At 49.5% G+C, this 19,949-nt stretch overlaps 1 protein-coding gene across 24 annotated transcripts in view; it reads left to right on the top strand.

The window, feature by feature from the left end:
• Positions 1-19,949, top strand: part of FANCA (FA complementation group A) — a 62,141-nt gene that overhangs the window by 15,073 nt on the left and 27,119 nt on the right. For 19 of the 24 annotated variants that reach the window (XR_007149520.1, XR_007149521.1, XR_007149522.1 and 16 more), the window contains 12 exons: positions 236-269; positions 696-762; positions 2,319-2,431; positions 4,060-4,136; positions 4,423-4,564; positions 4,899-5,032; positions 11,254-11,364; positions 13,007-13,102; positions 13,209-13,268; positions 14,122-14,210; positions 14,918-14,978; positions 15,058-15,107. Coding sequence is in view for 12 of the 24 variants with exons in the window: in XM_047846261.1 (XP_047702217.1) it covers positions 236-269; positions 696-762; positions 2,319-2,431; positions 4,060-4,136; positions 4,423-4,564; positions 4,899-5,032; positions 11,254-11,364; positions 13,007-13,102; positions 13,209-13,268; positions 14,122-14,210; positions 14,918-14,978; positions 15,058-15,107 (1,034 nt within the window). In the remaining 12 variants the exon portion in view is untranslated. Of the gene's footprint in view, positions 1-235; positions 305-695; positions 763-2,318; positions 2,432-4,059; positions 4,137-4,422; positions 4,565-4,898; positions 5,033-11,253; positions 11,365-12,538; positions 12,825-13,006; positions 13,103-13,208; positions 14,211-14,530; positions 14,979-15,057; positions 15,108-19,949 lie in introns of those variants that run through there. The other 5 variants (XR_007149531.1, XR_007149529.1, XM_047846269.1 and 2 more) reach the window with 5 other exon arrangements.

Here is a 19,949-nt window from a genome sequence, read left to right as displayed (position 1 = left end):
AGCAGAGCTCTGCCAACCCTCTGAGCCAGGGGCTGTGGGAGGCCAGCAGGCTTCGGGCCAGGGTCCCAGGGAGTATGATGGATGCTTCCAGAAAGTCTGCCCTTTCACTGTCAGGGTCTCCCCAGCGTTGGGGTGCTGTCTAGGATGCACTTTCTCATTTTGCTGTAGAGCGACCGGTCTTCTTGTGTGATACGCATATATGATTAACGGTGACTTCTGTCTTGTGCTTTGACAGCTCGCATTTGTTGTACTTCAGAGAATGCTGATCTGTGAGTCACCTGCTCCTGCCCCAGCCTGTCCATGAGTTCGTTTGCTTATTAGGAATTATCAAGGTTTCCTGCCTTTGCATTTTAAGTACTTCACCTGAACTGACCCTCTACGGTCTCTCCTGACTTTGCACTTAATCTCCAGAGCTACAAATGACAACCAGTGTAACGGTTAATTAGGGAAGCATTTTATTGTCTATGTGTTTTGATTGATTTAAAAGGCTTACGTCTCGGGTACCACTGGGATGCATGGGGAGGACTTGTATCATGTGGGGACCTAGGAGGCCTCGGCGGTCTGTTATTTGGAAGTGGAGGAGGTTTCTCCAAAGATGCATTACCTGACTCGTCCACTAGTACTGGTTGGGGGTCGTTTTTGATGGATTGTGGTGGTGAGCTGATGTGTTTTCTGTTCCCACCATCTGTCCTCAGTCGCTCTCGAGGCTTTGGCCGCTGGCATGCAGGATGGGTCCCCACAGCACAAGGTGGTGAAGTGCTGGTAAGTCCTGGGAGCAGGCCTGCTGGGTGTGCTCAGGGGACAGTGCCTATTGCCTTAAAGGTCCTGGGTATTTGAAACAGTCCCGAAGGATCAACAGCTGGTTCCTGAACACGTTCTCTGCCATTGTGACATCAGGTGAGGACGACCTCTGGAAAGCGCTAGAAACCCTCTGGTCTGCCTGCTCCCTCTCAAGATTCCCCCTTTCTTCGGGAATCCTCCATCACCTGGTCTGAGCCCGGATCCCTGAGGGTCGTGGCGGGCGGTAGGACACTCCTGGAGCGACCTTCTCACTGTCTTGGCTCTCCCCTCGTGCCTCCCTGCCCATGCCCTCTGGCCACCAAACCCTCGGTGTGCCCTGAAGCCGGCACTCACATTCACCCGTGGTCGGGATTTGCCACGTTAGCCTTCTCGCTGCGTGGCTGTCTGGTAGTTCACGTTGAGGAGTGGTTGTTGGGGTGTCTGGGTTTGCTTCAAAGTCATGTGGGATGAGGCCAGCCCAGAAGTCGGTTCTTTCCTGGGAAACCAGGAGAGTTTTCCAGCATTCTCAGGCCTTGGGAAACCCTCTGTTCTTTCATTGTTTGGCTCCTGATTGCCTGTTCTCCGGTAATTCTCGTGACCCTCCGACATGCTGTGTCATTCGGTACTTAAACTCTGTACAACCAACACTGCTTTGCTTTCTGCATTTTCTGCTTTTATAACACGCCTGACTGGATTGCTCAGATTCCTGTCCCGAGAGTTAGGTAATGACTGTTGGTATGTTTGTTTCTTTTTAAGTTTCTTAATTAGTTGCCAGTGTTGACGATAAAAGCAGACCCCTCTCCCTCCCCGGTCCGGGCGACCAGGCTTCCTGGCCCACGGGGGTTTGCATCCCAGTCTGGCCCTCGGGAAGGCCACCCCTTCTGCTCGGTGTCTCCTCGTTGCTTGCGTGACTGGGGCTGGTCTTCCACCCAAGAAGCTGGCTGCGGCTGTCAGCGGCTCTGACGCTGGCACAGTGAATTGCCCTCAGGGCTCCAGTGTCCGGCAGCCCCATCACCCTTTGTCACTCCTGACCTGTCAGGGATGTCCCTTGCCCGCTGCTCTTCCTTCCTTGTCGTGTCATGAGGCTTCATCAGCTTCGGGAACCGTTGCTGCATCTGAACGTCTGTGTGCCAGGCACTCTGCACAAGCCTGGCCCAGGCCCTGCTGGCCCCTGGTTCCCATTTCACAGATGGGGAGGCTGAGGCTTTGTAACGTTTGCAGATTGCTGTGCACTGACCCAGGCTTGCGCAGGTCATTCCGATCCCTTTCTGGCTTTTCTGCTCTATGGACGGTCCCTTTCTTATTAGACCCACACTTCTCCAGACTCCCACTTCGAGTCTGTGGCACCGCGGCCCGGCAGAGTGAACGTTTCTGGGTTCTGGAAAGGGCGAGCCTTTGCGCCCCCTGAGCTGAGAGTTGGGGGCCTCGAGGTCCGTGCAGCCTTGCTGGACAGAAGGAGCCTTTGATGAGCTATTGGCACGGCCGGGACCCTGGAGGGCCCCTCTTTTGCTGAGCGCCTCTTAATGTTGTGTTTGCAGGTTCGGCGTGTTCTGTGGACACACGTATGACAGAATGATTTCGACAGATCCTCCTAAGAGATTTTTCAGTCATACTCTGACTCAGGTGCTAACCCACAAGCCTGTGCTGAGAGGTAGGTTCCAGAGCCCAGGTTGTTTGGCTCCCGATGGGAGCTTGGGCCCAGATGGCAGGACTCTGAGACGGCTCGAGAGCATGAGGACACGTTATCCTCGAACGTCTTCATTTGAAAGTTACACATGCTCATTAAAAAAGCTCAGTACTAACAAAGTAGGGGAAGGAGCACTGTCACCCATCAGCCATTTTGTCACCACAATAGAAATATCTTTAACGCAAAACTTTTCTTGTGGTCTTTTCTCAGTAGATCATGAAAATCTAGTTATCAGAGTGAATTACTAGGTTTTGTTTTAATAAATCATATAAGCGTTTTCTTATGCACAGTTGGTCCTTGAATGATGTGGGGTTAGGGACCCTGACCCCATGTGCAGTTGAAAATCTGCGTATAGCTTTTTGACTTCTCAGAACTTAACTCCCAACAGCCTATTGTTGACCAAAGCCTTACAGGTAACAGAAACAGTCGATTAACACAGATTTTGTACGGTACATGTGTTATGTACTGTGTTCTTATGGTAAAGTAAGCTGGAGGAAATAATATTCAGACATCATGAGAGAATGTACGGTATTACACTGTATTTATCAGGAAAAAACTGCATGTAAGCAGGCCCACACACATTTCAAATCCGTGCTGTTCAAGATTCAGTTGTAATCACATGCTGCTGCTTTTTTTTTTTTTTTTTTGAGAGAGCGAGTGAGCGCGTGTGTGGGATGGGCAGGGAGAGAGGGAGACAGGGAATCCCAAGCAGGTTTCACACTGTCAGTGCAAAGCCTGACGTAGGGCTGATCCCACCACCCTGGGATCATGACCTGAGCTGAAATCAAGAGTTGGAGCCCCCCAGGCCCCTATATGCTTTTCTTAAAAGTGGTTAACGGCATATCATCCTCCAATGGGTGTCCTGTGGTTGGTGTCACCATCTGTTCGGTGACAGTGTTTGCAAGTTTTCACTGGTACTCAGGAGGTGAAAATGAAAACCTTGCCCAGTAGGCTTTTTCTATGTGCAGCGGTGTGTCCTGGGCGGGGGGGGGGGGGTGTCCTCCAGCAGCTGTGTGTCCTCGGTGGGGGGGCTTCCTCCAGCAGCGGTGTGTCCTGGGCGGGGGGGGAGGGTTCCTCCAGCAGCAGTGTGTCCTGGGGGGACGGGAGAAGTTCTTCCAGCAACAGTATGTCCCGGGGGGTGGGCAGGGGGGGTTCCTCCAGCAGCTGCGTGTCCTCGGGGGGAAGGGGGGGTCCTCCAGCAGCGGTGTGTCCTCAGGGGAGGTCCTGCCCCAGGGAGGGATGCAGGGATGTTTCCAGCAGGTGCTGTGTTATACTTTCTGAAGGGCCTGCTCCAGTCAGCGACCCTTTCAACAGTGTCCTCAGTGATTGCTTAATGACACAGGGTGTAAAGGAGCAAAGTTAAAATGTAACTAATGGATTAGAAACCATAGCAGATATGATGAAGATTACCGGCAGGGAGCTGGGCCAAAGATACAAGCATTTGATAGAAAATGGGGAAAACAGGGAAATGGTGAACTCAGGTAACAATTGAAAAATGGAAATTAAACCAGGCTTTTTTGACATTGAGCCAAGGCACAGCTTTTCATGATTACTGACTTGACCTCTTTGTCTCTTCTCGTTCATGAATGAAGTTTCTGATGCTGTTCAGATGCAGAAAGAGTGGAGCTTTGCGAAGACCCACCCTCTGCTCACCGGCCTATACCGCAGGGTGGGTGTCGCCGCGCTCAGACCGGATGCCCCCTGCGCCAGGAGGCACTGCTGCCGCGAGCCTCTGTGGCTCCCGGCCCGGGGAGAGAGGCCAGGGGGCTCCGTGGGCCCCGCCATCCACACCTGGACCCCGGGGGGCCCCGAGACCGGACGTCTCGCTTGGGCAGAGCACCTCCTCACCTGCCCACACGTGTCGCCGTGTCGACCCCACGTCGTGTCCGACGGGAAGTGGGACGGAGCTGAGGCCCCACCGCCTGACGAGCGGCTTGTTTTGACACTTCTTTCAGCTCTTCACAATGCTAAGTCCAGAGGAGCTAGTTGGCCATTTGCAGGAAGTTCTGGAAACACATGAGGTGAACTGGCAGCATGTGCTCTCCTGCGTGTCCACACTGGTGATCTGCTTACCCGAGGCGCAGCAGCTGGTTAAAGGTGCACCTGGGTGGGAGCCGTGCGCTGCGTGTGCGTGCGTGTCCTGTAGTTTGTGGGTGAGCCTGTCCGTGGAATGCGGGCTCCGCTCACCGGCCTCGATGGCGCCCTGTGTCTTTTTGTCTGTGCCCTTGGTCCGCCTCCCGTGGTGGCGATCTTGCTACAGCTTCCTGTGATCAGTGTTTGGCTCTTGGGGTCACTCGTTACCCAGGCTCTTGAACTGGGCACTGCGCGTGCGTGTTCTCCTGACTGCCGTGCCCTATCCCTGGCGGGACGTCTGCGTTTTCTTTGCTGATGTCCTTGTCTGCCAACTGTGACTGTGGTCGTTCCCTCCTAGATTGGGTGGCCCGATTGCTGGCCCGTGCGTTCGAGAACTGCGACCTGGACAGCATGGTCACTGCGTTCCTGGTTGTGCGTCAGGCTGCGCTGGAGGGCCCATCTGTGTTCCCGTCCTATGCAGACTGGTTCCAGGTGAGCTGCCCCCCAGCAGCCACTGGTGGGTCTCTGACTCACCGTCCTAGGAACAGATGCACTCTGTGGGTCAGGTCTGTTCCTCTCCCCGCCCTCCCCCCGCCGGAGCCCCGTGCTTCTCTGTCTGGGCTTTGCTCCCTCCTCTCATGGCCTCCTTGCCTGCCCAGTCAGGTCTCCGAGCACGGGAGTGCGGTCAGGAAACCAGGAAAACAAATGTGCCCGCTGCTCTTGGCACAGTGTGCTCATCCCAGAAGGGTGCCCCTCACCTTCCGCGCGGTCTTCTCTTTGTTTCCACCACATCTGTGCAGCTGTGCACGGCCTGCCGAGTCTCGCCTCTGAGAAGGCATTTTCCAGACATCAACTTTGAAGGTTGGGTGTGTGTAAATCTGTCATTTAAAAGGCTATCTAATTTGGGCGCCTGCGTGGCTCAGTCAGTTAAGTGTCTGACTTCAGCTCAGGTCATGATCTCAAGGTTCGTGAGTTCAAGTCCCACTTCGGATGAGCTCACACCCTGGGTGAGCCCCGCTTCTCTCTCTACCCCTCCCTTACTTGCACCCCCCCCCCAAAAAAAAAAGCTATCTCATTCTTTGTTGAGGTTTTGGGTTTTCTTGCCATGCTGCCGGGGTGGTGTAGTTGGTGGTGGTTTGTGGGGAGCCCATCTTCCTCCAGTTCTGAGCATTAGCTGCACCTGCACAGACACCCGGAGAGCCTGGATTGGCCCCTGCCTGGGGCGTTGGCACAGCACGGTGGTTGTGGGGTTCTTTCTTTGTTCTTTTATTCCTTGGAGCTGATTCCGGTCAGCCCTGTGCTCCCCCAGCAGTGGGCTGTCGGCCCAGGAGCACCCACGGGACGCACATGGGGCTGTTGGCAGTGTCCACAGCCAGGGGACCCTTTGTGGTCACACTGGCCTGTTTCCTGTGTCTGCTGTGCCTAGGTGATTCGGTCACAACCAGGTATCCCCTGGCCTGGGTTTTGCCCACTTCTCAGGACAACACATGGACAGGAATGCTTGGGAAGTGCTGTGTTGATTGTGTGTTTTTTGTTTTGTTTTGTTTTGTTTTTCCTTTTACCTTTTAAATCAAGTTTATGGAGATAGAATTTACATAAAATGTACCCAATGTAGGTGAATGTTTGTGCGAGTTTGACAGATGTTTAAGTGTATGTTCAGTGTTTAAAGATCTGTTTTAAACTTTATTTTCAAGAGTGTTGGGGCGCCTGGGTGGCGCAGTCAGTTAAGCTTCCGACTTCAGCCAGGTCACGATCTCGTGGTCCGTGAGTTCGAGCCCCGCGTCGGGCTCTGGGCTGATGGCTCAGAGCCTGGAGCCTGTTTCCGATTCTGTGTCTCCCTCTCTCTCTGCCCCTCCCCCCTTCATGCTCTGTCTCTCTCTGTCCCCCAAAAAATAAATAAACGTTGAAAAAAAAAATTTAAAAAAAAAAGAGTGTTAATGTAAATAGGCCAATGTGATGATTTTAAATTTGAGCCCTTTGGGGTCCTGAATTACGGTTCTTAGCTGATCATGGTATGTACTTAGATGTAATTTTTCTAATGAAAAAAACTTTTTTCTCTGAAGTGACACTAAATGCTGTTGTAACCCCAGATTCGGAGGTGTGTGTGTTATTTTAGGTACTTGACATAAATACTTCGAATAAGCTGTGGGTCTTGTCTGGTGGCTTTTTTTTTTTTAATTTTTAAATTTTTTTACTTGTTTCTTTATGTATTTATTTAGAGAACATCTTCCAGCAGGGAACAGGCAGAGAGAGAGAGAGAGAGAGCAAGAGAGAATTCCAAGCAGGCTCCACACTGTCAGCATGGAGCCCCATGTGGAACTCAAACCCTCGAACTATGAGATCATGACCTAAGCCAAAATCAAGAGTCAGACGCTCAAGTGACTGAGTGGTGGCTTATTTTTCTTCCTGTTTCCAGGGTGTCATTGAGGCTCACTCTTGATTTGAACAGATGTTGCCAAGGGTCGGTAACCCTTCTGTGTAGACAGACACCTTAGAGGAGGGAGTTGGTGGCCCTGTACTTGGGTGGGACCTGAATAGTGATGTGGGGGCAGTCCTCAACTGACTCAGCCCTCAGGCACCTCTGTTTCCTAAATTCCACATATGGGTGAAATCAGATGGTATTTGTCTTTTCTGACTGACTTATTTTGCTTAGGATAATACGTTCTAGCTCCATCCACGTCTTTGCAAACGGCAGGATTTCATTCTTTTTGATGGTTCAGTAATGTCTATGGTGTATGTACCACATCTTCTTTATCCACTCATCATTCCGTGGACATCTGGGCTCTTTCCATAATGGCTGTTGTAGATAATGCTACTGTAAACATTGGCGTGCACGTACCCCTTTGAATGAGTATTTTTGTAGCCTTTGGATAAATAACCTAGTTGTGTAATTGGTGGGTAGTAGGGTAATTCTATTTTTAACTGTTTGAGAAACCTCCACACTGTTCTCCAGAGCGGCTGCACCATTTTGCATTCCCACCAACTGTGCAAATTGTTCCCCTTTTCTCCACGTCCTCTCCCACACCCATTGTTTTTTGTGTTGTTAATTTTAGCCATTCTGACAGGTGTGAGTTAGTATCTCATTGTAGTTTTGATTTGCATTTCCCTGATGATGAGTGATGTTGAGCATCTTTTCATGTGTCTGATGGCCATCTGTATGTCTTTGTAGAAAGGTTTGTTCATGTCTTCTGCCCATTTAAAAAAAAAATTTTTTTTTAACATTTATTTATTATTGAGAGACAGACACAGAGTGTGAGCAGGGGAGGGGCCAAGAGATGGAGAGACACAGAATCTGAAGCAGGCTCCAGGCTCCTAGCTGTCAGCAAAGAGCCTGATGTGGGGCTCAAACTCACGAACCATGAGATCATGACCTGAGCCCAAGTCGGATGCTTAACTGACTGAGCCACCCAGGTGCCCCTTTTCCTCTATTCTGAATAGAGTATATGAATAGAGTATCCCTTGCTGGATAGAGTATTCTTGGTTGAAGAATTTTCCCTTTCAGCACTTTGAATATACCAAGCCCCTCCCTTCTGGTTTGGAAAGTTGCTGCCGAAAAATGTTCTGAAAGCCTTATGGGGTTTCCTTTGTATGTAGCAGTCTTCCTCTGTTATGGTTCTTTTAAAATATTTTCTTTCTCACTATATTTCACAAATTTAATTACAATATGTCTTAGTGTGGATCTGCTTTTGTTGATTTTGATGGCTCTTTTATGTGCCACTTCGATCTGGTTACCTATTTCCTTCCTTAGATTAAGGGCATTTTCAGCTATTATTTCTTCAAAGAAATTCTCTGCTGCCCTTTCTCACTCTTTTTCTTCTGGGACTCATTTAATGCTAAATGTTAGTACATGTGAAGGAGTCACTGAGTTCCCTAAGTCTGTTCTCCCTAAAATGTTGCATAATTTTTCTTTCTCTCTTTTGTTGAGTTTCGTTGCTTTCCATTACTCTGTCTTCTAGGTCATTGATTCATTCCTCTGCTTCTTCCAGCCTGCCCTTCATTCCATCTAGTGTGTTTCTTTCTTTTTTTTAATTTAACCCTTTATTTCTGCTGTGTTATTCCTTATGTCTGTGTTAATGGTCTCACTGATGTCCTCCACTCTTTTCTCAAGTCCCGTGAGTATCCTTAGGATTGTTGCTTAAATTGGCCATCAGCCATGTTACTTACAGTTGCCTCGCTTTGATCTCCAGCTGTGGTCTTGTCCTGTCCTTTCATTTGGAACAGATTCTTTTGTCTTCTTATTTTGTCTAAGTCTCTGCACCTACTTCTGTGTGTTAGGAAAGTCAGTCTCCTGATCTTGAGGGTAACGGCCTTCTGAAGAGGTCCCGGACTGCCCTTCAGTGTCATGTCTCCTGTCCCCAGGGCGCTCAGCAAGTGTCCCCAGTGTGTGCAGCGTGTGCTCTGCTGTTGTGTCCTGGCTGCTTTATCCTTCAGGCCAGTTGTCTGCAGAGGCTCTTTGCCTCTTGTGGGCAACGATTGGTCTGAATGTGGCGTGTTTTAAGTAGCGGTGCTCTGGTCTGCTTGTGAAATGAGATTGTGGAAGCGAGGCCTCACAAAACTCCCTGGTGTCGAGACAGCGGTGTGAGCAGGGGTTTGGGCCGGTCTTCTGGGGGAAGGGGGCCTGCTGGGAAGGGCAGCTGCGCTGGAGCGTGTGGCGGGGGTGACGGGGTGGGAGGGCGGGGGTTGAGCGTTTGGTGTGAGCGAGTTAGGAAGCAAGTGGTGCCCGACTCCGCTGGTTCCCGCAGGCGTCCCTGTGCTTGTGCTGAGGGGCGGGAGGGAGGTGGCGCCTGTCAAGTCTTTGTTCCTGGAGGGGGTCTCTCTGTGAGTGGTCTCTCTGGGCCCAGCCCTCTGAGATGAGCAAATCACCTCGCCCTGTGTGCTCCGGGGGCTCTTCAGGTCTCTTCAGATCATGGTTTCCATGCCTCCGGTCCCTGGGCTGTTTGCCTGCCTTCTCTCCAGGAGCAGCACAGTGCCCTCCGGGCTCTCCCTGAGCCAGGCCCCTGTGCTTTAGAACTCTAGGCCTGAAGCCCTGCTGATTGCAAGAACTTGAATGGGCCCTCTCGCTTTCCGAGCCAGTTGCTGTGGGGCTCCGTCTTCCCGTGAGCTCCCTGTGTGCATTCTGTCCTCACCCTTCCCCGCAGAGGCGGCTCCGTCCCAGTACAGTGGCCGTCATCTGTTTCTCCCCCAAAGCACATCTCTTCTCGTTCTGCCGGTCTTCAGGTTGATTTCTGGGGCACTTGGGATGATTTGATAGTTACCTCGTTGTGTTCGTGGGACGAGGGGAGTCTCGGGCCCTCCTACTCCGCCATCTTCCCCGTATCTGGTGGCTGTTTGTGTCTGCCTGTCTGTCTGCGCCCTCCTCCCACACAGGTATGTTGTGTGCTCTGACAGAAGTGCTCGGCCGGCCTCCCGCCACAGGAGCAGTGGCTGCATAGTTCTGGTGGGCTGGGCTGGGCAGGACCTGGTGTGGCTGGGTGTTGGGTTCTCTTGGCAGAGGCTCACTGGCTCTTCGGGTTCATTGGCCGTTCTGGAATTCCCGACACTCCCTGGGAGCCCTCGGTTTCCTCCCAGGAAAGCTGGGTTCGGTGTCCTGAGGAGTTGTCCTCCTTGGCCACTTCCCCTGCAGTGACGTTGTCTCCTCACAGAAGAGTGAGAGTTTCTGTGTGTTCAGAAGTGGCTTCATCATGTAGAATGTGTATGTTTAGGAAAGGGTCCTTGTTAGGGGAGCTAATGCACTGTGCCTCCGAGGGTCACAAAAAGATGCCACAGTTACTGTTTTCTATAGGAATGTGTATATATGGTACTATTTATTTATTTATTTTATTTCAGAGGAAGCGGGGGTGGGGACAGAGAGATGGGGGGAGAGAGAATCCCAAGCAGGCTCTCTGTTCAGTGCAGAACCTGACTTGGGGCTCGATCCCACAACTCTGGGATCATGACCTGAGCCAAAACCAAGAGTTGGACATTCAACTGACTGAGCCACCCAGGTGCCCCTATAGGAATGTATTTTTTTTTAATTTTTTAATGTTTATTATTTATTTTTGAGAGAGAAAGAGCACAAGCGGAGGAGGGGCAGAGAGAGAGGGAGACACAGAAACCGAAGCAGCTCCAGGCTCTGAGCTGTCAGCACAGAGTCTGATGCGGGGCTTGAACTCACGAACTGCGAGATCATGACCTGAGCCCAAGTCAGACACTTAACTGACTGAGCCACCCAGGTTCCCCTAGGAATGTATTTTTACCTTTTCGTTTTAAAGTGGGTTTTTTTTTTTTTTAATGTTTATTTACTTTTGAGAGAGAGAGAGAGAGAGAGAGAGAGAGAGGGGAAGTGTGAGTGGGGGAGGGGCAGAGACCAAGCGAGACACAGAAACCAAAGCAGCTCCAGGCTCTGAGCTGTCAGCACAGAGCCCGACCCGGGTCTCGAACTCACGGACATCATGACCTGAGCTGAAGTCGGCCGCTTAACCGACTGAGCCATGCAGGTGCCCCATAACTTGTCGTTTTAAATAACCCCTCAGCCCGTCTCTTCAGTCAGGCAGAGCCATAGCGTAAGATTTCAGGGCCCCAGGCGGCTCTGTTTCCCTTTCATTGCAATTGAGTTTCTGTTTCTGTGGTGGAGGCACGGCTGCCGCCAGGCGCCGTATGACAGATCGCTGTGTGGCGGGCACAGCCCCTCGTGGAGCCGGCCACCCGGCCCTCACGCCGGCCTCTCCCTCCAGGCCTCCTTTGGGAGCTCAAGGGGCTCCCACTGTTGCAGCAAGAAGACGCTGGTCTTCCTCTTCAAGTTCCTGTCAGACCTCGTGCCCTTTGAGGCACCCCGGTACATGCAGGTGAGTGCAGTCCCAGCCGCCCGGGCGTCCCTCCTCCGTGCAGGCCTCAAAGGAGGGAAGTCATCGTGCCCTGGGCACCGGGGCCACGTTTGGGACGGTCGATCGCCCGGGAACCAGCCGGTGCGCGTCGCTGGCAGGTGGTCGGTGAGCGCGGTGTCTCGTGCAGAGGGTGGGGCGGGTCTGTTGCGGGCACAGGAGGGTGTCCCCAGCCCCCGCTCAGCGGGAGGAGCACGTGCATGTGCGGTCCAGCCCCATGTGTGTGCTTATAAAATGATACGTCTTTTTTCCTCCCTCTCTCTCTGTCCCTCTTCTGCTCATGCTCTATCTCCTCCTCTCTCTCTCTTAAAAATAAATAAATGTTAAGAAAAATTTAAAAAAAGTTTTAAAATAGGTATTTTTTCTTTTTTGTTCTTTTTGTAGCTTCATGTTTTATTTAAACTCCAGTTACCATATAAAATGATACATTTTTATATCAAGGAAGAACTGGAAGGATATACCCCAAAGTGCCCATGGCCTTTACTTCCAGGGGGGAAGACCTTCATAATTTATTATCTTTTTATTAAATGTCTTAAGTTTATTTATTTTGAGGGAGCGTGCACAGACGGGGAAGGGGCAGTGAGAGAGGGAGACAGAAGATCCGAAGCGGGCTTTGCGCCAGCAGCAGCGAGCTCGACGTGGCGCTCGAACTCACAAATGTGAGATCGTGACCTGAGCCAAATGTGGACGCTCAACCAACTGAGCCCCCTAGGTGCCCTGAGTGTGCATTTTTAGTAACAAATCTATATGAATCTGGTTATTAAAAATGCCTTACTGCAAGCTTTCTTTTTTATTTTATTCTATTAAAAAAATTTTTTTTAACGTTTATTTATTTTTGAGACAGAGAGAGACAGAGCATGAATGGGGGAGGGTCAGAGAGAGGGAGACACAGAATCTGAAACAGGCTCTAGGCTCTGAGCTGTCAGCACAGAGCCTGACGCGGGGCTCGAACCCACGGACCGGGAGATCATGACATGAGCCGAAGTCGGCCGCTTAACCGACTGAGCCACCCAGGCGCCCAGGCTTTCTTTTTTAAAATGAGATGACTATAGCCAGCATTCTTTGGGCGGGTAGGGCACCTGGAGTCTGATTTTCACTTCTTTTTTTGTAAATACGACATTTGCCTTACGTTCCAAAGAATACATCTGACGGAATGGAGGAAGGAGAATAAAGAACTTGCCGCCACTGAGTGAAGCCCAGAACTTCCTTCCCACCCTTCCGTGGGGACTTGACCCCTTGTCTCCTGGGCACTGCTGTGATGGTGCTGTAGCCGCAGCCCTGGAGGACAGCGCCTGAGCGGGGGCGCTGGGGTGCGGTGGGTGACGGGCCATCTCTGTGGGTGGGCCCCACCCCATGCTCTCCCTGGCATGGCCCTCTTCTGAACGCCTCTTCTGGCCCTCTTCTGCTCCATGGATGTCCGTGGGAGCAGGTAGAGACCCTGGGATTCTGTCCCACCTCTGGCTTCAGCCCCCAGGGTCTTTGGCTAACCCTTGGACCCTCCCGACGTCCAACAAGTGCAGCTTTCGGAAGCGGGCTGTTGCTGCCTCCCCGGAAAGTCACCAGCAGTTCACGGGCTGGTGTCACCTGCTCTGCCATCTGCCCACAGGCGCACATTCTCCACCCACCGCTGGTGCCAAGCAAGTACCGCTCCCTCCTCACAGACTATGTCACGCTGGCCAAGACGCGCCTGGCCGACCTGAAGGCGAGTCCTGGCCTCCCCTCCCCAGCAACGGCTCCTTCCTCAGCCTTTCCCCGCAGAGCCCAGAGCCCGCCTGGTCCTCCCATCCCCAAACACGTCTCCTCTGCAGGTTTCTCTGGAAAACATGGGCCTCTACGAGGATCTGTCTTCAGCCAGGGATGTGACAGAGGTAATGTCACCTCGGTTCTACTGCCCCTTGAGGCCTGTCGCCTGTGCTCACCAAGCTCACTCTGAGCTGAGCGTTGGAGCCTTTTCTTTCTGGTGCAGCTTGAGGGTGGGAGCTAACTGGCAGGTACTTACTCTGTGATGCTCTGCCCTTTTCAGAGCAGGAGCAGAGCAGGTCACTGTGTGAAGGAAAGTCTGTCATTTAGATCTTGGTTCATGTGGGTTTGCATAGAGCAGGAGGTCTTTCAAATGGGGTAGGGGGAAGATCATGTTTTTCTGAGAATTACAGAAAAAAGCGTTAACTATATTTACGTAAAGCAGAAGTCAGAATGCTGTGTGGTGTTTGTATGCATTGTTTTGAGAGCCTCAAAAACTTTGTAAAAGCTGTGAGCTGCCGGAGAGCCCTCACAGCAGCCCGTGACGCGTTCCGTGAATATTTGTAAGTGTTTAATGCAGCTGTCCATTTAAGATGTCTTGCTGCTCATAAGTCATTTCACATTTTTTTTTAAGTCTCAAAAGTTAAGACTCTTCCCCTTCCCACTTCAGATCTTTCTTTAGGCCCTTTTATTCTCCTAGGGGGACCTGGGAGGGTGGCAGAGGGTCCCAGACGTGTCGAGTGGTTAGTGGGGCGGCTCATTGCCAGACGCGAGCTCTCTGAGAGCAGGAAACAGCAGCTGGGGCCTTTGTGTGGTCTTGCTGGTAATGGTTGGAACGTTCCCTTGCCGTGCTGGCAGTGAGCACTCGCCATCCACCCTGACATGGCAGAGCTGTGCTCGAGGGGAGGCTCATGACACCCTTCTCAGCGTCTTTTCTTCCACATCCTGTGTTCCCTTCCCACCCTCCCTGTACGGAGCCAGCCCCACAGCCAAGCGCACCAGGATGTGGAGAAGGCCATCGCGGTGTTTGAACACACAGGGAGAATCCCCTCTGCGGTCATGGAGGCCAGGTAGGGTCGTGCTTCCCCGAGCCGTCCTGTCTGTTCTCAGAGCCAGTCGGAGTAGAATGGCTGTCGTATTTGTGGGTCTCCAAGGGTAGATGTCCAGCAAAAGTCGTGCAGAGCCTTTCTGTGAACCTTGTTTTCTTGATAAAAGCTGACAGGTAGTGTGGAGAAGTGTGGAGAAGAGCCCCCACTTAGGGGGTTTAGGGCAATAACTTTGTTACTGATGCTTCATGGGTGACCGAAGTGCAGCCAGGACAGAATCGAATAGCAAGGTTGTTGTGGGTTTTGTGTGGTCCCGAAACGTTTTCAACTGTGGTTACTGTCAGTGTGCGGCAGCTTTTCGAAGGCCTTGCTTCTCAGAGCTGTGACCTGACCCCCGCTCCCAGGATTCCGAGCTCAACCCCAGGGGAGCGCCCACAGCTGACCTGAAGTGACCGGCCCAGATCGCACGGCTGTGCGGCGGGCAGAGTGCCTTCCAGATTCCCTGGGACGCGAGCTTGTTGCTTCCCTGTGTGGGAAATGTCCCAAAACGGTGAAAAAGAAGACTTAAAACTGTGGTGTGATGTCACAGTCACGTGATAGGATGTGAGACAGCCTCTGAAATGTAGTGGCTGTCCGTGGAAATGGATTTCGTCGTTGTCAGTAAGGGCCTCTAATGCCTGTGTCGTCTGACCGAGTGTGTGACCCTCCTACCCCGCTCTCCTGTGCTGCAGCATCTTCAGGAGACCCTACTACACGGCTCACTTTCTCCCTGCCCTCCTCACGCCTCGAGTGGTCAGTACGTGCGGTCGCGGGCCTGGGGCCCTGCTGGCAGAGAGCGGGTGCCTCACTTGACTCCCATCTTCCCCCGCAGCTCCCGAAAACGCCTGATCCCAGAGCGGCCTTGATCGAGTCCCTGAGGAGGTACGTGAGGACACCTGCTTCCGGGAGGGTTCTTGACAAATGTAAAGGGTTGTGCCTCTCGTGTGGAGGAATGCGTTTTATCTCATGGGTTTTATTTATAAACTATTGGTGGGGCACCTGGGTGGCGCAGTCGGTTAAGCGTCCGACTTCAGCCAGGTCACGATCTCGCGGTCCGTGAGTTCGAGCCCCGCGTCAGGCTCTGGGCTGATGGCTCGGAGCCTGGAGCCTGTTTCTGATTCTGTGTCTCCCTCTCTCTCTGCCCCTCCCCCGTTCATGCTCTGTCTCTCTCTGTCCCAAAATAAATAAAATATTTATAAACTATTGGCTCAAAATCGGTTAAGATTTTAAAAATAAAATATTTTTGATACTGACTATCATTTTTCACTGAGGATTATCAGTGTGGGGATTTAAGAAAGTCAGGCGATTGCTCCATAATCGCTGTGAAAGAATTTAAGCCAAGAAAGAAGAGAACAGGGAGACTCGGAAGCCTTGCTCTGCAGCAGGTTCGGCTGGACCTGACACCGCAGGGCAGGGCACGCAGCCTTGGCTTCCCAGCTCACGCTAAGACCTCCCCCAGCCGAGAGTTGACCAGTGTCCCTGTCCTCCTTCCTGTAAATCCTGCTTCCCAGTAACCCTCTGACAACACAGCGATAAGAAGGTTGAGGAGAATGAGGCGAGAACATAAAAGTAAACTTTGTCATCTTATATATAATAGGACTATTCTCTGGGATCCTTATGTTTATTTACTTTGTGTGTAAAAGAATCCAGAAGTACAGAGACCAGTGCAAAAAGTGCTCCTGTGCCTCACTCACATTCATGCTTTGCTGTGCCTTTCCTTTTTTATGTTTTTGTTCAAAATAAAATTGTATAGGTATTGTTGAAACCCTTCTCAATCCAGCTCCCTGACCTGCTTTCCATTTTCCCTCTCTAAGGAAACCATTATCCTGAGGTTCACATATAATCTTTTTATTTATTCGTTTTTATTTTTTTAAGAAAAATTTTTTTAATGTTTTTATTTATTTTTGAAGGAGACAGAACATGAGCGGGGGAGGGGCAGAGAGAGAGGGAGACAGAATCCGGAGGAGGCTCCAGGCTCCGCCGAGCTGTCGGCACAGAGCCTGACACAGGGCTCAAACTTACAAACCATGAGATCGTGGCCTGAGCCGAAGTCGGACGCTTAACCGACTGAGCCACCCAGGCGCCCCTTTTTATTTATTTTTTTAAACATTTTAAAATTTATTTTTAAGAGAGACAGAGTGAGCCAGGGAGTAACAGAGAGGGAGAGAGAGGACCCCAAGCAGGCTCTGCACTACCAGTGCGGAACCTGACACGGGACTCAGACTTTGAACCATGAGATCATGACCTGAGCCTAAATCAAGAGTTGGACGCTTAACCAACTAAGCCACCCAGGTGCCCCAATCTTTTTCTATTTTTAATTTTATTACATATATTTAAAGGTAAAAGTATGTGTGTATACATGCACATATCACCCCGTGTCCCTCTGCAGTTGGTGTTTTCACTCACCCTGATGGCTCTGGGTCACTTGACCAATAGCATAGAATTCTGTTCTGTGGCAACCAGCTGCCATGTTGCACAACCCCGGGGGTGCTATGGCCTGCAGCGTGACTACCTTGATTAATTTATCCGTCCCCTAGAACAGAACTCTTAGGTTAACTCCATTATAATGCTCTCTTAATAGTGCTTCAGTGAACATCCTTGGATGTGTATCCATGAAAATTCCAAATTTTTAGGGGTGCCTGGGAGGCTCAGTTGGTTAAGTGTACGACTCTGGGTTTTGGCTCAGGCCATGATCCCATGGTTCGTGAGATCGAGCCTCACGTTGGGCTCTGTGCTGACAGCACGGAGCCTGCTTTGAATTCTGTGTCTTCCTTTCTCTCTGCCCCTCCGCTATTTATTCTCTGTTTCTCTCATTCTCTCTCTCTCTCTCTCAAACTCAAAAAATTTTAAACTCTGAATTTTTAGTGGAATTTCCTTCATTTATGGATTAATATTGGGTGGTTGACTTTATTGTAACTTTCTTTCTATGAACATCGCATATGTATTTAAGCTTTTCAGTAGTAGATTTTTCTATCTTGTAAATTTTTAGTTAGATTTGCTACTGGGTACCTAGATTTTGTTGTTGTGAATAGCATATTATCTTCTGGGGTTTAAAAAAATTTTTTTTTCATTGATTATTGAAGTATAGGTACTCCTGTATCAAGTAACCCTACCGAACTTATTTATAGTAGGTGATTAGTTGATTCTCTCTGTAGATGAGCACAGTAGATTTCTATGTCGAATAAGTTTGTCTTTTCTGATTTTTATACCTTTTAGTTTTTGCCTTGTTAAATTGGGTGGGCTTCTTAGTGTAACATGAAATTGTAGAATAAGCTGGCATCGTGTGTTGTTTCTGACTGAAATAGGAATGCTTCTGATGTCTTACCACTATTTCTATTTGCTGTAGTCTATATATTAAAAAAAAAATTAATGTTTGTTTATTTTTGGGAGAGAGAGACAGAGTGCGAGTGGGGGGAGGGGCAGAGAGAGAGGGAGACACAGAATCCGAAGCAGGTTCCAGGCTCTGAGCTGCCAGCACAGAGCCCGACACGGGGCTCGAACTCACGAATCGTGAGATCATGACCTGAGCCAAAGTCAGATGATTAACCGACTGAGCCCCCTAGGTGCCCCTGTAGTCTTTATATTTTCATTTCCTTTAACATATTCAGAAAATTCCCTCTGCAGATTTGCTAAGGACTTTGAGCATCAATTCATGTTTTTTTGCATCTCTGAAGGTGGTTTTTGCTGCTGTGAAATCTGTTATGTGATAGATTACAGTGATTTTTCCACTTTCCTTGCATTGTGGATCACCTACTTTGTAATGATTTTTTATTACATGGGCTCTTGAATGTGGTTTAATGATGACTTTATTTAGGATTTTTGCATCTGTGTCTCATACTTTTTTTTAATTCATGTTGGCTGCTTTGGCATCAAGGCTATATTCCATTCTCATGGAATGAATTGGGTAGCCTTCCCTCTTTCCTGTCTTCTGAAACAATTCATGTAGCACAGGGATTCTGCGTCTCTTAAAGTTTGATAAAACTTGGCTATAATATCTTTTCCTCATGTCTGTCTCAGAGGCAAACTATTGACAACTGAATCGGTTTCTTTCTTTCTTTCTTTTTTTTTTTTTTTCATGTTTATTTATTTAGAGAGAGTGCATGAGAGCCAGGGAGGGGCAGAGAGGGAGAGAGAATCCCAGGCAGACTCCGCACTGCCAGTGCAGAGCTTGACAGGGGGCTCAGGCCCACAAGCTGTGGGATCGTGACCTGAGCCCAAATCGAGAGTCGGAGGCTTTACCTACTGAGCCCCGCGGGCACCCTTATTATTTCCTACTTTCTTTGACTTCACGCTGTCGTTCTTAAGTTCTTAAGCTGGTTGTTTAACTCAGTGTTTTACAGTCTTTCTTATGTTTTAGTTTTGTTTTGGTTTGGTTTGGTTTGGTTTTGCTTATTTATTTAGAGAGAGAGAGAGACAGGGCACAAGCAGGGGAGGAGCAGAGACAGGGAGACACAGATCTGAAGCAGGCTCCAGGCTCTGAGCTGTCAGCACAGAGCCCGATGTGAGGCTTGAACTCATGGACTGTGAGATCATGACCTAAGCCGAATTTGGACGCTTAACTGACTGAGCCACTCACGTGCCCCTCTTTCTTGTGTTTTAATAGAGGCATAGCTTAATAAAGTTTACCTCTAAGTGTTACTTCAGTGCCTTCCAGAAGTTTCAACGTATAGTTCTTACATTGTCATTCAGTTCTAGATATTTTATTACTTGCATTATGGTTTTCTTGTAATTTATGAGTTAGTTATAAACGAATTAAAACATTTTCCGAACATATAGGTGTTTGCCCCTGAGCTTTTATTGTTAATTTCTAATTTAATTACATTCTTTTCTTTTTTTTTTTTTTTTTCAACTTTTATTTATTTTTCGGACAGAGAGAGACAGAGCATGAATGGGGGAGGGGCAGAGAGAGAGGGAGACACAGAATCGGAAACAGGCTCCAGGCTCTGAGCCATCAGCCCAGAGCCTGGACGTGGGGCTCGAACTCATGGACCGGGAGATCGTGACCTGGCTGAAGTTGGACGCTTAACCGACTGCGCCACCCAGGCGCCCCTAATTACATTATTTTCAAAGATGATTTGCTTTTTATGGATTTTTAAAATATGTATGTATGTATTTACTTATTTTGAGAGAGCGTGAGTTGAGCAAAGGGCTGAGAGAGAGGGAGAGAGAGTGCGTATCCCGAAGTGGGGCTGGAATTCCTGAACCATGAGATCATGACCCGAGCCTTAGTTGGATGCTTAACTGACTGTAGCACCCAGGCGCCCTGATGGATTTTTTTTTGAGACTTTCCCTTAGATCTCGTACGTGTTCAGCATTTGTAAACATTTCCTTTGTATTCTTTACTTTGGAGGTATAGGGTCTGTCTGTTAAATTGTACTTGTTCCCAAGTTTTCTGTATCTTGACCAGAATTCTGTCACTTTGGTTTATCAGTTTATTAAGGATGTTGTTGTGGTTTTGTCATTTTCTCCTTGTAATTCTGTCAGATTTGTGTTTATGCATTTTGAAGCCTATGTTACTACTTGCAAACAAGTTTTTATGATTGTTAAAATAAAGCCTTCAAAATATAGCTGCCTTGCTGGATATTTTTTTATTGTGTAATGTCTTTATTAGGCTTTATTTATTTATTAGGCTGTTAATGCCAGCTTTTTTTTTTTTTTTTTCCTTTTTGGTGTTTGCATGGTATGGCTTCCTAATTTTTTGACATTTATTTCTAGGCTTTAAAA

This window comes from Prionailurus viverrinus, unplaced genomic scaffold (genome assembly GCF_022837055.1).
Source record: "Prionailurus viverrinus isolate Anna unplaced genomic scaffold, UM_Priviv_1.0 scaffold_38, whole genome shotgun sequence".
NCBI lineage: Eukaryota > Metazoa > Chordata > Mammalia > Carnivora > Felidae > Prionailurus > Prionailurus viverrinus.
Note: the sequence above shows the minus strand (reverse complement) of the source record. Positions and strands in the feature narration are given on the sequence as shown.